The 15,318-nt window shown below is 47.4% G+C and overlaps 3 protein-coding genes across 3 annotated transcripts in view; 1 reads left to right on the top strand and 2 right to left on the bottom strand.

Annotated features, from left to right (window-relative positions):
- PSMC4 (proteasome 26S subunit, ATPase 4) overlaps window positions 1-15,318 on the bottom strand; it is a 68,704-nt gene that overhangs the window by 10,682 nt on the left and 42,704 nt on the right. The window lies entirely within an intron of this gene.
- Window positions 1,259-13,603, bottom strand: PHF1 (PHD finger protein 1). The gene is made up of 10 exons (XM_056510838.1): window positions 13,454-13,603; window positions 10,852-10,947; window positions 9,625-9,693; window positions 7,541-7,664; window positions 5,913-5,980; window positions 5,188-5,313; window positions 4,085-4,145; window positions 3,940-3,995; window positions 2,302-2,355; window positions 1,259-1,484 (listed from the first exon to the last, which is right to left on the bottom strand). The coding sequence occupies exons 1-10, from the start codon at window positions 13,561-13,563 to the stop codon at window positions 1,259-1,261; spliced, it is 990 nt and encodes a 329-aa protein (XP_056366813.1). The 5' UTR covers window positions 13,564-13,603.
- Window positions 13,699-15,318, top strand: part of LOC130263332 (transcription initiation factor TFIID subunit 6-like) — a 10,511-nt gene continuing 8,891 nt past the window's right edge. The window contains 1 exon segment of the mRNA XM_056510839.1: window positions 13,699-13,772. Coding sequence (XP_056366814.1) covers window positions 13,699-13,772 — 74 coding nt within the window.

A 15,318-nucleotide genomic window follows, 5' to 3' on the forward strand; every position in this document is an offset into this window, starting at 1 on the left:
TACCAAAATCCTCCCTGAACCCCAAAATCCTGAATCCCAAAAGATCCCCAAGTCCTCCTTAACCCCAAAAACGTCTGAACCTCAAAAACCCAAAATCCTGAACCCCAAAATTCCCCCAAAAATTCCTGAACCCCCAAAAAATTCCTGAACCCCAAATCCCCCGGAATTTCGGGGTCCCCTCGGATTTTGGGGAACCCCAAAACCCCGCGGGGGGGGAGCCCCGAGTTCGGGGAATAAAGAGCAGAAACCCCAAAATTTGGGGGTTGGGAGTTTTTGGGGTTCGGGGGGGGGGGGGGTGACCCCAAAATTTGGGGGGGATGGGAAAAGGGGGACCCCGAAATTTGGGGGTGGAGGGGCCCAAAATGGGGGTGGGGGGAGGAGAAATCCCAAAATTTGGGGGGGGGAATTAAGGGGGAGACCCCGAAATTTTTGGGGGAAAAAAAAAAGGCGGGAACCCCAAAAATTTGGGGAGGGGCTTCGAGGTGGGGGAGGGGCGTCCCTAAATTTTGGGGGGGGGGGGGGGGGGGTCCCCAAAAAGCGCCCGGAGCCGCTGAACCGGAGCCGTTTATTGGCCACGCCCACCCGGCCACGCCCACCCCGAACCGCCGAAATAAAGAAATTTCACCCCAAAATTTTGGGGATTTTGGGTCAGGGAATTACTTTTGAGGGGGAGGGGGGGTCCCCAAATTTTTTTGGGGGGGTGAGGGAGGGGCCTGAGATGGCCCCGCCCCCACCCGAGGCCACGCCCCCTTTAAAATCAACAGCAAAGTGACGAAAATAAAGATTTTTTTTATCCCAAAATTTCGCCGTTTTTTGGGATTTTTGGGGGTTGCGACCCCCAGATATTTTGGAGGGGATCCCCAAATTTTTGGGGGCGTGGTCAGATAAGGCCACGCCCCCTCCAGGCCACGCCCCCTCCTCTCTTTTCTCCGTTAAATTTTCTCTAAAGTGCCAAAAATAAAAGATTTAATCCCAAAATTTGGGGGATTTTGGGGAATTTTTGGGGCTGCGACCCCCAATTTTTTTGGGGTTCCCCAGTTTTAGGGGCGTGGTCAGATGAGGCCACGCCCCCTTTCCCCCGTGCAATCTCTCCTAAAGTGCCGGAATTGAAGGTTTTTACCCCAGGATTTCGCCGTTTTTTGGTTTGGGGGCGGGGTCAGATCGAGGCCCCGCCCCCTTTCCCCGTTCAGTCTCTCCCAAAGTGCCGGAATTGACGGTTTTTACCCCAGGATTTCGCCGTTTTGGGTTGGGGGCGGGGTCAGAGCGCGGCCCCGCCCCCCCGCTCCAGCAGGTACTGCACGGTCCCGTCCAGCGTCACGCGCCGCGCCAGCACGCGGGGGGGCGGGGCCTGCGCGGGGGGCGGGGCCTGCGCGGGGGGCGGGGCCTGCGCGGGGGGCGGGGCCGAGGGGGAGGGGCCCGGCGACGGGGGGCGGGGCCGCGAGCGCGCGGGGGGAGGGGCGGGGTCCGGGTCCGGCGTGGGCGAGCTGGGGAGAGACAGAAACCAGTACAGACCAGTGTAAACCAGTACGGACCAGTACAGACCAGTACGGACCAGTACGGACCAGTACAGACCAGTATAAACCAGTACAGACCAGTACAGACCAGTACAGACCAGTATAAACCAGTACGGACCAGTATGGACCAGTACGGACCAGTATGGACCAGTACAGACCAGTATAAACCAGTACGGACCAGTATAAACCAGTATGGACCAGTACAAACCAGTACAGACCAGTATAAACCAGTATAAACCAGTATAAACCAGTACGGACCAGTATGGACCAGTACAAACCAGTACAGACCAGTATGGACCAATACGGACCAGTACGGACCAATACGGACCAGTACAGACCAGTATGGACCAGTACAAACCAGTATAAACCGGTATGGACCAGTACAAACCAGTATGGACCAGTACAGACCAGTATGGACCAGTACAGACCAATATGGACCAGTATAAACCAGTATGGACCAGTACAAACCAGTATAGACCGGTATAAACCAGTATGGATCAGTAAGGACCAGTATAAACCGGTCTAGACCAGTTGGGCCCAGTGTTGACCCCTCCCAGTACCCCCCAGTCCCTCCCAGTCTCTCCCAGTCCCTCCCAGTCCCTCCCAGTCTCTCCCAGTTCATCCCAGTCCCTCCCAGTCCCTCCCAGTTCATCCCAGTTCATCCCAGTTCCCTCCCAGTTCCCCCCAGTCCCTCCCAGTCCAGTCCCAGTCTCTCCCAGTTCATTCCCAGTTCATTCCCAGTTCCCCCCAGTTCCCCCCAGTCCGTCCCAGTCCGTCCCAGTCTCACCTGCTCTCGGTGCTGGCCGAGGGGTGGAAGGAGGCGAACATCCGGATGGGGGGGCTGGGGGGGACCCAAAAATCACCCAAAAAACCCCAAAAACCCAAAATCACCCAAAAAACCCCAAAATCACCCAAAATCACCCAAAAAACCCCCCAAAAAACCCCAAAATCACCCAAAAAAACAAAAAAAAAACCGAAATTACCCAAATCCACCCCCAAAAACCCAAAATCACCCAAAAAACCCAAAATCACCAAAAAAACCACAAAATCACCCAAAATCACCCAAAAAAAACCCCCCAAAAAACCCAAAATCACCCAAAAAAACAAAAAAAAAACCGAAATTACCCAAATCCACCCCCAAAAACCCAAAATCACCCAAAAAACCCAAAATCACCCAAAAAACCCCAAAAAACCCAAAATCACCCAAAAAAACCCCCAAAAAAACCCAAAATCACCAAAAAAAAAACCCAAAAAACCAAAATCACCCAAAAAAAACCCCAAAAACCCCCCAAAAAACCCAAAATCACCCAAAAAAAACCCCAAAAAACCCCAAAATCACCCAAAAAACCCCCAAAAAACCAAAATCACCCAAAAAAAAACCCCAAAAAAACCAAAATCCCCAAAATCCTCCCCAAAATTTTTACCCCAAATTCCCCAAACGCCTGAAAATCCCCCTAAAAAAAATCGAAACCAGGACCCCAAAATTTTCCCAAAATTCCCCCAAAAATCCTGAAATCCTCAAAATTTCCCCCAAATCTTTCCCAAATTCCCCGAATTTCCCCCAAAATCTCCCGAAATTCCCCCAATTCCCTCCGAAATCTCCCAAATTCCCCCAAAAATCCCCAAAATTCCCCAAATTCTCCCCAAATCCCTCCCGAATTTCCCCAATTCCCCCAAAGATCTCCCCCAAAATTTCCCCAAAATCCATCCTGGGACCCCAAATATCCCCAAATTCTCCCCAAATCCCTCCCAAAAATCCCCAAAATCCCCAAAATCCCCCTTAAACCGCCCCAAATCCCCCCAAAATCCCCCAAAATCCCTCCCGAATTTCCCCCATTTCCCCCAAAATCTCCAAAAACTCCCCAAACCCCCCCAAAAATCCCCCAAATTCCCCCAAAATCCCCCAAAATCTCCCCAGAATTCCCCAAAATCCTCCTTAAACCGCCCCAAATCCCTCCAGGAATCCCCAAAAATTCCCCAAATCCCTCCCAAAAAACCCGAAATTCCTCCCGAATTCCCCAAATCCCTCCCAAAATTCCCCCAAATTGCCTCGAAATCCCCAAAAATCTCCCCAGAATTCCCCAAAATCCTTTTTAAACCGCCCCAAATCCCCCAAATTCCTCCCAAAAATCCCACAAATTCCCCAAATCCCTCCCAAAAAAACCCGAAATTCCCCCAAATTTCCCAAATCCCTCCCAAAAAACCCGAAATTCCCCCAAATTCCCCAAATCCCTCCCAAAATTCCCCAAAATCCTCCTTAAACCGCCCCAAATCCCTCCCGGAATCCCCAAAAATCCCCAGAATTCCCCAAATCCCTCCCAAAAAACCCGAAATTCCTCCCAAAAATCTTCCAAATCCCTCCCAAAAAAACCCGAAATTCCCCAAATCCCTCCCAAAATCCCCCAAATTCCCCCGAATTCCCCACCTGGGCGGCCCGCGGCTCTCGGTGCGCCGGAAGTTGTAGGAGCCGCCGGGGGGGCCCTGGGGGGGGAACCCCAAAATTTTGGGGGGATTTGGGAGAATTTTTGGGGTTTTTTTTGGGTTTTTTTGGGGTTTTTGGGGGGTCTCACCTGCGCGCGCCGGGGGGAGGGGCGCCGGCGGGCCCCGCCCTTCCCCCGCCCTGGGGAGGGGCTGCGAGCCCGGAACGAAATTTGGGGATTCCCCAAAAAATATTTGGGGATCCCCCACCCCCCCCTCATCTCGAGGGAGGGGAAACCCCAAAAGCGGCGGAAATCACCCCAAAATCCACCCGGGCACCCCAAAATCCCCCCAAAAAAATCCCCCCAAAAAAATCCCCCAAAATCCACCCGGACACCCCAAAATCCCCCAAAATCCCCCAAAATTCCCGATAAATCTCCCAAAATTTCCCCAAATTTCCCCTAAATCCCCCAAAATCCCCCCGAAGTCTCCCCCAAATCCCACTGAATCCCCCCAAATTTCCCCCAATTCCCCCCTAAACCCCAAATTCTGCCCCAATTCCCCCCCCCAAATCCCCCAAATTTCCCCAAAATCCCCTCCCAACTCCCAAATCCCCCCAAATTCCCCTTAAATCTCCCAAATTTCCCCCAAAATCTCCCCAATTCCGTCCCTAAATTACGCCCCGCCGTTCCCAAACGCCCCCCAAAATCCCCCCAAAATCCCCCCAAAATCCCCCCAAAATCCAAAAAAATATCCCCCAAAATCCCCCCAAAATCCCCTCAAAATCCCCCCAAAAATCCCCCAAATCCCCCAAATCCCGCCCAAACCCCCCAAAATTCCCCAAATTCCGCCAAAAATCCCCCAAATCCCCCCAAAATCCCCCAAATCCCCCAAATCCCCCAAAATCCCTCAAAATCCCCCCAAATCCCCCAGAATCCCCCAAATCCTCCCAAAATCCCCCAAAATCCCCCAAAATTCCGCCCCAAAATCCCCCAAAATTCCATCCCAAAATCCTTTCCCAAAATTCCCCAAATTCCGCCCCAAATCCTCCAAATCCCCCCAAAATCCCCCAAATCCCCCAAATCCCCCCCAAATCCCCCCCAAATCCCGCCCAAATCCCCCCAAAATTCCCCAAATCCCGCCCAAACTCCCCCAAAATCCCCCAATTTCCCGTTAAATCCTCCCAAAATCCCCCGCAAACCCCAAATTCCCCCCCAAAATCCCCCAAATTTCCCCCAAATTCCCCTCCCCCCACCTGGGGGCGGGGCCGGCGGTGGGGGAGGGGCGGCCCCGCAGCAGGTGGGGGGGCAGTGGGGGAGGGGCGCGGGTGTGGAGCCCGAAGAGCCCCTTGCGCTTCTTCATCTCCCGGCCCGACACGAACCTGGAATTTGGGGAAAATTGGGGGAATTTGGGGGAAATTTGGGGGGTCCTGGGTGGGATTTATGGGAATTTTGGGGGAATTTTGGGATTTTTGGGGGGATTTTGGGGGTTTGGAGCCCCTCGCGCTTCTTCATCTCCCGGCCCGACACGAACCTGGAATTTGGGGAAATTTTGGGAAATTTTGGGGAATTTGGGGGGTCCTGGGTGGGATTTATGGGAATTGAGGGGGGATTTTGGGATTTTTTGGGGGAATTTTGGGATTTTTTGGGGGATTTTGGGGGTTTGGAGCCCCTCGCGCTTCTTCATCTCCCGGCCCGACACGAACCTGGAATTGGGGAAATTTGGGAAATTTGGGGAAATTTGGGAAATTTTTGGGATTTTGGGGGTTTTGGGGGGATTTGGGGAAGGATTTTTTGGGGTCACTCCCCCCCCGGTTTTTGGATTTTTGGAGTCCCCAATCCCGATTTTGGGGTCCCCAATCCCATTTTTGGGGTCCCCACCCGTTTTTGGGGTCCCCCCCCGGTTTTGGGGTTCCCATTCCCGGTTTTGGGCTCCCCAATCCCGATTTTGGGGTCCCCATTCCCGTTTTTGGGGTCCCACCTGTCCTTGTGGGTGCTCAGCGCCCCCAGGAGGCGCCCGTAGCGCTCGGCCTTGGGCGTGGCCGCCAGCTGGAATTGGGGAGAAAAACCCGGATTTAGGGAAAAACATAAACTGGGGAGAAAAACCCGGATTTAGGGAAAAACATAAACTGGGGAGAAAAACCCGGATTTAGGGAAAAACAAAACTGGGGAGAAAAAACAAAACTGGGGAGAAAAACCCGGATTTAGGGAAAAATCAAAATTGGGGAGAAAAACCCAAACTGGGGAGAAAAACCCGGATTTAGGGAAAAACCCAAACTGGGGAGAAAAACCCAAACTGGGGAGAAAAACCCGGATTTAGGGAAAAACCCAAAATTGGGGAGAAAAACCCGAACTGGGGAGAAAAACCCGGATTTAGGGAAAAAACCAAAATTGGGGAGAAAAACCAAAACTGGGGAGAAAAACCCGGATTTAGGGAAAATCAAAACTGGGGAGAAAAACCCGGATTTAGGGAAAAAATATAAACTGGGGAGAAAAACCCAAACTGGGGAGAAAAACCCGGATTTAGGGAAAAAACAGAATTGGGGAAAAAACAGAAATTGGGGAGAAAAACCCGGATTTAGGGAAAAACAGAAACTGGGGAGAAAAACCCGGATTTAGGGAAAAAACATAAACTGGGGAGAAAAACCAAACTGGGGAGAAAAACCCGGATTTAGGGAAAAAACAGAAATTGGGGAGAAAAACCCGGATTGGGGAGAAAAACCCGGATTTAGGGAAAAACAGAAACTGGGGAGAAAAACCCAAACTGGGGAGAAAAACCCGGATTTAGGGAAAAAACATAAACTGGGGAGAAAAACCAAAATTGGGGAGAAAAACCCGGATTTAGGGAAAAACAGAAATTGGGGAGAAAAACCCAAACTGGGGAGAAAAACCCGGATTTAGGGAAAAGCCAAAACTGGGGAGAAAAAACCCGGATTTAGGGAAAAACACAAATTGGGGGAAAAAAACCCAAATTGGGGAGATAAAAAACCCAAATTGGGGAGAAAAAAAACCCCAAAATTTGGGACAAAAAACAAAACAGGGGAGAAAAAACCCCCAAAATTGGGGAGAAAAAACCCCCAAAATTGGGGAGAAAAACCTGAATTTAGGGGAATAAACCACAATTGGGGAGAAAAAACAAAATTTGGGAATAAAAAAAATTCGATTTTTTTCCCCAAAAAATTCGATTTTTTTTTTCCCCCAATATTTGAATTTTTTCCCCAAAAAAAATTAGATTTTTTTCTCCCCAAAAAAATTCTATTATTTTCCCCCCAAAAATTAGATTTTTTTCCCCCAAAAATTCGATTTTTTCCCCAAAAATCTGAATTTTCTGTTCCCCAAAAAATTCAATTTTCCCCCCAAAAATTCAATTTTTTCCCCCCAAAAATTCGGATTTTTCCCCCCAAAAATTCAATTTTCCCCCCAAAAATTCAATTTTTCCCCCCAAAAATTCAATTTTCCCCCCAAAAATTTGGATTTTTTCCCCAAAAATTCGATTCTTTTACCCCAGAAATTGGGATTTTTTTCCCCAGACGATCAGATTGTTCCCCCAGGATCACTCCCCCCCCCCAGCCCCATTTTTTCCCAAAATCCCGGGTTTTTGCCCCAAACCTGGCCCAGCAGCAGCGCCTCCCAGTTGGAGTTGGCAAAGGGCAGAATTTCCCTCTCCAGGTCGAAATATTTCTTCTTGCAGCAAACGCTGAGGTGGTAAAGGAGCAGGTGAGCCACGTCCACCCTGGGGGGAAAATGGGGGGAAATCTGGGGAAATCGGGAAAATGAAAAAAATGGGGAGTTTAAAAAAAAATGGGGGAAAAATGGGGAAAAATGGGGGAAAAATGGGGAAAAATGAGGAAAAAAGGGGGAAAAAAGGGGAAAAATTGAAAAGAAAAAGAGGAATTGAAGGTGGGTGAGCCACGTCCACCCTGGGGGAAAATGGGGGAAAATCTGGGGAAATCGGGAAAATTCCAAAAATGGGGAGTTTAAAAAAAAAGGGGGAAAAAGGGGGAAAAATGGCCCAAAAATGGGGAAAAAATGGGGAAAAAATGGGGAAAAAAGGTAAATAAAAAGGGGAGGAATTGAGGGTTTGGTCATGTCCACCCTGGGGGGGAGAAATGGGGGGAAATCAGGGGAAATCGGGAAAATTCCAAAAATGGGGAGTTTAAAAAAAAATGGGGAAAAAAATGGGGAAAAATGGGGAAAAAATGGCCCAAAAATGAGGAAAAATGGGGAAAAAAGGGGGAAAAAAAGGTAAATAAAAAGGGGAGGAATTGAGGGTTTGGTCATGTCCACACTGGGGGGAAAAATGGGGGGAAATCAGGGGAAATCGGGAAAATTCCAAAAATGGGGAGTTTAAAAAAAATGGGGAAAAAGGGGGAAAAAATGGGGAAAAAATGGGGAAAAAAAGAGGAATTGAAGGTGGGTGAGCCACGTCCACCCTGGGGGGGAGAAATGGGGGAAAATCTGGGGAAAACGGGAAAATGGAAAAAATGGGGAGTTTAAAAAAAATGGGGAAAAAAGGGGGAAAAAGGGGGAAAAATGGGGAAAAATGGGGAAAAAATGGGGAAAAAAGGTAAATAAAAAGGGGAGGAATTGAGGGTTTGGCCACGTCCACCCTGGGGGGGAGAAATGGGGGAAAATCAGGGGAAAATGGGAAAATGAAAAAAACGGGGAATTTAAAAAAAAATAGGGAAAAAATGGGGAAAAATGGGGAAAAATGGGGGGAAAATGGGGAAAAAATGGCCCAAAAATGGGGAAAAAAAGATGAATTGAAGGTGGGTGAGCCATGTCCACCCTGGGGGAAAAATGGGGGAAAATCAGGGGAAATCGGGAAAATTCCAAAAATGGGGAGTTTAAAAAAAAATGGGGAAAAATGGGGAAAAAAGGGGGAAAAAACCAAAAAGAGGAAATGGAGCGTTGGGGGTGAGCCCCGGAATTCCAGAGAGGAACTGGGGAAACCCGGGGAAAGGTAATTTATTTTTAATTAAAAAAACAAAAATCAGCGATTTTTGGGGTCGTTTTTGGGATGGTTTTGGGGGATTTTTGGTGTTTTTGGGGTGATGTTTTGGATGTTTTTGGGTGTTTTTTGGGTTGTTTTCTTGGGGTGGTTTTTGAGTGATTTTTTTGGTGTTTTTGGGGTGATTTTTTGACTGCTTTTGGATGTTTTTTGGTGTGATTTTTGGGTGTTTTTTGGGATTTTTTTGGCTGATTTTTTTGTGTTTTTTGGATGGTTTTTGGGGTGGTTTCAGGGGTGTTTTTGGGGTGATTTTTTGGGTGGTTTTGAGGTGTTTTAGGGTGTTTTTGGGATGTTTTTGGGGTGATTTTTTGGGTGTTTTTAGGGGCGGTTTTTGGGATGTTTCTGGGTGTTTTTTGGGTGGTTTTAGGGATATTTTGGGATGTTTTAGGGATGTTTTTGGGGTGATTTTTTGGGTGTTTTTGGGATGTTTCTGGGTGTTTTCAGGGATGTTTTTGGGGTGATTTTTGGGCTGTTTTTGGATTGTTTTTGGGATGTTTCTGGGTGTTTTTAGGGATGTTTTTGGGATGTTTTTTCGGATGTTTTAGGGGTGTTTTAGGGGCGGCTTTTGGGATATTTTAGGGGTGTTTTTAGGGATGTTTTTTGGGCTGTTTTAGGGATATTTTTAGGCTGTTTCTGGGCTGTTTCTGGGCTATTTTGGGAGTTTTAGGGCTGTTTTCCCCACCAGCGCAGGGGCAGCCTCCGGACGCTCTCGGCCCCTCCCCGGCACACGCTGCACTCGAACACGTAGAACCTGCACGGGGCCAAAATGAACCAAAATCACCCAAAATTAACCCAAAATGAACCAAAATCACCCAAAATTAACCCAAAATTAACCAAAATGAACCCAAAATGAACCAAAATTAACCAAAATCACCCAAAATGAACCAAAATTAACCAAAATTAACCAAAATCACCCAAAATGAACCCAAAATTAACCCAAAATTAACCAAAATCACCCAAAATTCACCCAAAATTAACCAAAATTAACTAAAATCATTCAAAATTAACCAAAATGAACCCAAAATTAACCAAAATTAACCAAATTAACCAAAATTAACCCAAATCACCCAAAATTAATCCAAAATTAACCCAAATTACCCCAAAATTAACCCAAAAATTAACCCAAAAATTAACCCAAAATTAACCAAAACCACCCAAAATTAACCCAAAATCACCCCAAAATTAACCCAAAATTAACCCAAAATTAACCAAAATTAACCAAAATTAACCCAAAATCATCCAAAAGCACCCAAAATTAACCCAAAATTAACCCAAAATTAACTCAAAATGAACCCAAAACCACCCAAAATAATCCAAAATCACCCCAAAATTAACCCAAATCACCCCAAAATCACCTCAAAATCCACTTCAAATCACCCCAAAATCCAGCCCCAAATCAACCCAAATTCACCCCAAAATCACCCCAAATTCACCCCAAAATCACCCCAAAATCCACTTCAAATCACCCCAAAATCGCCCCAAATTCACCCCAAATTCACCCCAAAATCACCCCAAATCCAGCCCCAAATCAACCCAAAATCACCTCAAAATCTCCCACAAATCACCCCAAAATCAGCACAAATTCACCCCAAAATCTTTAAGGAGCCTTAAAATATTCCCCAAAATCCTTCCCCAAATCCCCAAAAATCCAGCCCCAAAAAATGGGAAAATCCAAATCCTCAAAAAATCCCCAATAAATCCCCAATCAATCAATCCCCAATCAATCAATCCCCAGTCAATCAATCAATCAATCAATACTCACCTGTCCCCATAGAGCAGGGGCTGTGCCAGGCACTGTGTGCAGGGTGGGAACATCCCAAACCCCAATCAATCAATCCCCAATCAATCAATCAATCCCCAATCAATCCCCAATCCCAAATCAATCAATCAATCAATCAATCAATCTCACCTATCTCCGTACAGCAGGGGCTGTGCCAGGCACTGTGTGCAGGCCTCGTGGAACCACTGCCAGCAGCGGCTGCACTGCAGCATCTTCAGGTTCCAGCTGGGAGGGAAACACACAGGGGAATTTGGGAATTCGGGGAATTTTGGGGAATTTTTTTGGGATTTTTTTGAATTTTTTTTGGTAATTTTTTGGTAATTTTTTGGGAAATTTTTGGGAATTTTTTTGGGGAATTTTTGGGGAATTTTTTGGGGAATTTTTTGGGAAATTTTTGGGATTTTTTTGGGAATTTTGGAATTTTTTGGGAATTTTTTGGGAGTATTTTTTGGGAATTTTTGGGAATTTTTTGGGAGTTTTTTGGGATTTTTTGGGAATTTTTGGGATTTTTTGGGAATTTTTTGGGGAATTTTTTTGGTTTTTTGGGAATTTTTTGGGGAATTTTTAGGGATTTTTTGGGGATTTTTTTGGGATTTTTTGGGATTTTTGGGGGAATTTTTTGGGGATTTTTGGGGAATTTTTTGGGAATTTTTTGGGAAATTTTTGGGATTATTTTGGGGAATTTTTGGGGAATTTTTTGGGATTTTTGGGGAATTTTTTTGGGAGTTTTTGGGGAATTTTTTGGGAATTTTTTTTTGGGAATTTTTTGGGAATTTTTGGGGAATTCTGGGTGGAATTAAGGAGGTTTTAAGGGGATTTTGGGGAGCGCCGGGAGCATCTTCAGGTTCCAGCTGGGCTGGAAATTCGGGAAATCAGGAAATTTGGGAATTTGGGGTTTCAGGGCCGTTTTGGGGCCGTTTTTTGGGTTATTTTGGCCGGGATTTTTTTGGGAATTCCGGGATTTTTTGGGAAATTCCGGGAATTTTTGGGATCATCACTGTTTGAGCTCCGTGCAGCAGCATTTGGGGTTGTGCAGGTGGGAATTTTTGAGGCTGTTTTTGGGTTATTTTTGGGTTATTTTGGCCGGGATTTTTTTGGGAACTCAAGGATTTTTTTTGGGAATTCCAGGAATTTTGGGATCCTTCCTGTCTGGGCTCCCTGCAGGAGCAGGGGCAGCGCTGGAGGTTGTGCAGGGGGAATTTGGGGCGGGTTTGGGGTTTCTGGACCATTTTTGGTCCATTTTTGAGGCCGTTTTTGGGTTATTTTGGCCGGGATTTTTTGGGAACTCAAGGATTTTTTTGGGAATTCCAGGAATTTTGGGATCCTTCCTGTCTGGGCTCCCTGCAGTAGCAGTGGCAGCGCTGCAGGTTGTGCAGGGGGAATTTGGGGCGGGTTTGGGGTTTCGGGGCTGTTTCGGGGCCGTTTATTTGGGTTATTTTTGGGTTATTTTGGCCGGGATTTTTTTGGGAATCCCAGGATTTTTTCGGGAATTCCCGGGTGTGACTCACTGCCCGGGCCCCCCGCAGTAGCAGCAGCAGCGCTGCAGGTTGTGCAGGGGAATTTGGGGTTTTGGGGCCGTTTTTTGGGTTATTTTTGGGTTATTTTGACCGGGATTTTTTTGGGATTTTTGGGATTTTCGGGATATTTTCGGGAATCCCGGGTGTGACTCACTGTCCCGGCCCCCCGCAGTAGCAGCAGCAGCGCTGCAGGTTGTGCAGGGGGAGTTTGGGGTTTCGGGGCCGTTTTTTTGGGTTATTTTTGGGTTATTTTGACCGGGATTTTTTTGGGAATGCCGGGATTTTTTCGGGATTTCCCAGTTTTCCCGTGACTCACTGTCCCGGCCCCCCGCAGTAGCAGTAGCAGCGCTGCAGGTTGTGCAGGGGGAATTTGGGGTTTCGGGGCCGTTTTTTGGGTTATTTTGGGTTATTTTGAACGGGATTTTTTTGGGATTTTTGGGAATGCCGGGATTTTTTCGGGATTTTTCCGGGATTTTTTCGGGATTTTCCCGGGTGTGACTCACTGTCCGGGCCCCCCGCAGTAGCAGCAGCAGCGCTGCAGGTTGTGCAGGGGGAATTTGGGGCGGGTTTGGGGTTTCGGGGCCGTTTTGGGGCCGTTTTTTGGGTTATTTTTGGGTTATTTTGGCCGGGATTTTTTTGGGATTTTCGGGATTTTTTTGGGATTTTCCCGGGTGTGACTCACTGTCCGGGCCCCCCGCAGTAGCAGCAGCAGCGCTGCAGGTTGTGCAGGGGGAATTTGGGGCGGGTTTGGGGTTTCGGGGCCGTTTTGGGGCCGTTTTTTGGGTTATTTTTGGGTTATTTTGACCGGGATTTTTTTGGGATTTTTGGGATTTTCGGGATTTTTTGGGAATCCCATGACTCACTGTCCCGGCCCCCCGCAGTAGCAGCAGCAGCGCTGGAGGTTGTGCAGGGGGAATTTGGGGGTTTCGGGGCCGTTTTTTGGGTTATTTTGGGTTATTTTGACCGGGATTTTTTTGGGAACGCCGGGATTTTTGGGAATCCCAGGATATTTTTGGGTTTCCCGTGACTCACTGTCCCGGCCCCCCGCAGTAGCAGTAGCAGTGCTGCAGGTTGTGCAGGGGGAATTTGGGGCGGGTTTGGGGTTTCGGGGCTGTTTTTTGGGTTATTTTTGGGTTATTTTGACCGGGATTTTTTTTGGGATTTTTGGGATTTTCGGGATATTTTCGGGATTTCCCGGTTTTCCCGTGACTCACTGTCCCGGCCCCCCGCAGTAGCAGTAGCAGTGCTGCAGGTTGTGCAGGTGCGGCGGGTCCCAGTCCAGCGCCCCCAGCGCGTACGGCAGCGCCGATTTCATCCTGAGCATCGCCCGCGCCTGCGGCCCGCGCCGGAGCGCCCCGCCCCGCTGGAAAACCGGGAATAAAAACCGGGAATAAAAACCCGGGAATTCCGTCCGGAGCATCGCCCCGCCCCGCTGGAAAACAGGGAATGAAAACCGGGAATGAGCGAAAAAAACCGGGAATTTCGTCCTGAGCATCGCCCGCGCCTGCGGCCCGCGCCGGAGCGCCCCGCCCCGCTGGAAAACAGGGAATGAAAACCGGGAATGAGCGAAAAAAACCGGGAATAAAAACCGGGAATTCCATCCGGAGCATCGCCCCGCCCCGCTGGAAAACAGGGAATGAAAACCGGGAATGAAAACCGGGAATTCCATCCGGAGCATCGCCCCGCCCCGCTGGAAAACAGGGAATAAAAACCGGGAATTAGCAAAAAAAAACGGGAATAAAAACCGGGAATAAAAACCGGGAATAAAACCCGGGAATTCCGTCCAGAGCATCGCCCCGCCCCGCTGGGAAACAGGGAATGAAAACCGGGAATTACACCGGGAATTCCATCCCGAGCATCGCCCCGCCCCGCTGGAAAAAAAAAACAACAACAAAAAAACAAAAACAAAAACAAAAACAAAACAAAACAAAACAAAAAAACCAAAAAAACCAACCAAACAAAAAAAAAACCAAACAAACAAAAAAAAAAACAACAAAAAAAAACCGGGAATAAACAAAAAAAACCCGGGAATAAAATCCGGGAATTACACCGGGAATTCCATCCTGTCCCGCTGGAAAACAGGGAATAAAAACCAGGAACAAAACCCGGGAATGACACTGAAAATAAAACCGGGAATTATCACACTGAAAATAAAACAGGGAATTATTCCACTGGGATTTAACGGGAATTAACACGGGGGGTAACGCCGGGAGTTAATGGGAAAATCCTGGGAATTACAGCAGGAAAAAACGGGAAAAGCTGGGAAAACACCAGGAATTAACAGGGATTACACCGGGAATTCCAGAGGGAATTAATGAAAATTCCAGAGGGAATTAACGGGAATTCCAGAGGGAATTAACGGGAATTAACGGGAATTCCAGAGGGAATTAACGGGAATTAACAGGAATTCCAGAGGGAATTAACGGGAATTCCAGCAGGAATTAACGGAAAATAACGGGAATTCCAGAGGGAATTAACAAGAATTCCAGAGGGAATTAAAGGGAATTAACGGGAATTCCATTGGGAATTAACGGGAATTAACGGGGATTCCAGAGAGAATTAATGAGAATTCCAGAGGGAATTAACGGGAATTAAGAAGAAATAAAAGGAATTCCAGAGGGAACTACACTGGGAATTAACAGGAATTCCAGAGATAATTAACGGAATTAACGGGAATTAAAGAGAATTCCAGAGAGAATTAACGGAATTAACAGGAATTAATGAGAATTCCAGAGATAATTAACGGAATTAACAGGAATTAATGAGAATTCCAGAGAGAATTAACGGAATTAACAGGAATTAATGAGAATTCCAGAGATAATTAACGGGAATTAATGAGAATTCCAGAGATAATTAACGGAATTAACAGGAATTAATGAGAATTCCATTGGGAATTAACGGGAATTAACAGGAATTCCAGAGAGAATTAACGGGAATTAACAGGAATTCCAGAGGGAATCTACAGGGAAAACACCAGGAATTAATGGGAACGAAATGGGAATTCCAGCGGGAATTCCAGAGGGAATTAACGGGATAACCCGGGAATTCCAGCGGGAATGAACAGAAAAATCAGGAATTC

The sequence above is a fragment of the Oenanthe melanoleuca genome, chromosome 25 (genome assembly GCF_029582105.1).
Source record: "Oenanthe melanoleuca isolate GR-GAL-2019-014 chromosome 25, OMel1.0, whole genome shotgun sequence".
Taxonomy (NCBI): domain Eukaryota; kingdom Metazoa; phylum Chordata; class Aves; order Passeriformes; family Muscicapidae; genus Oenanthe; species Oenanthe melanoleuca.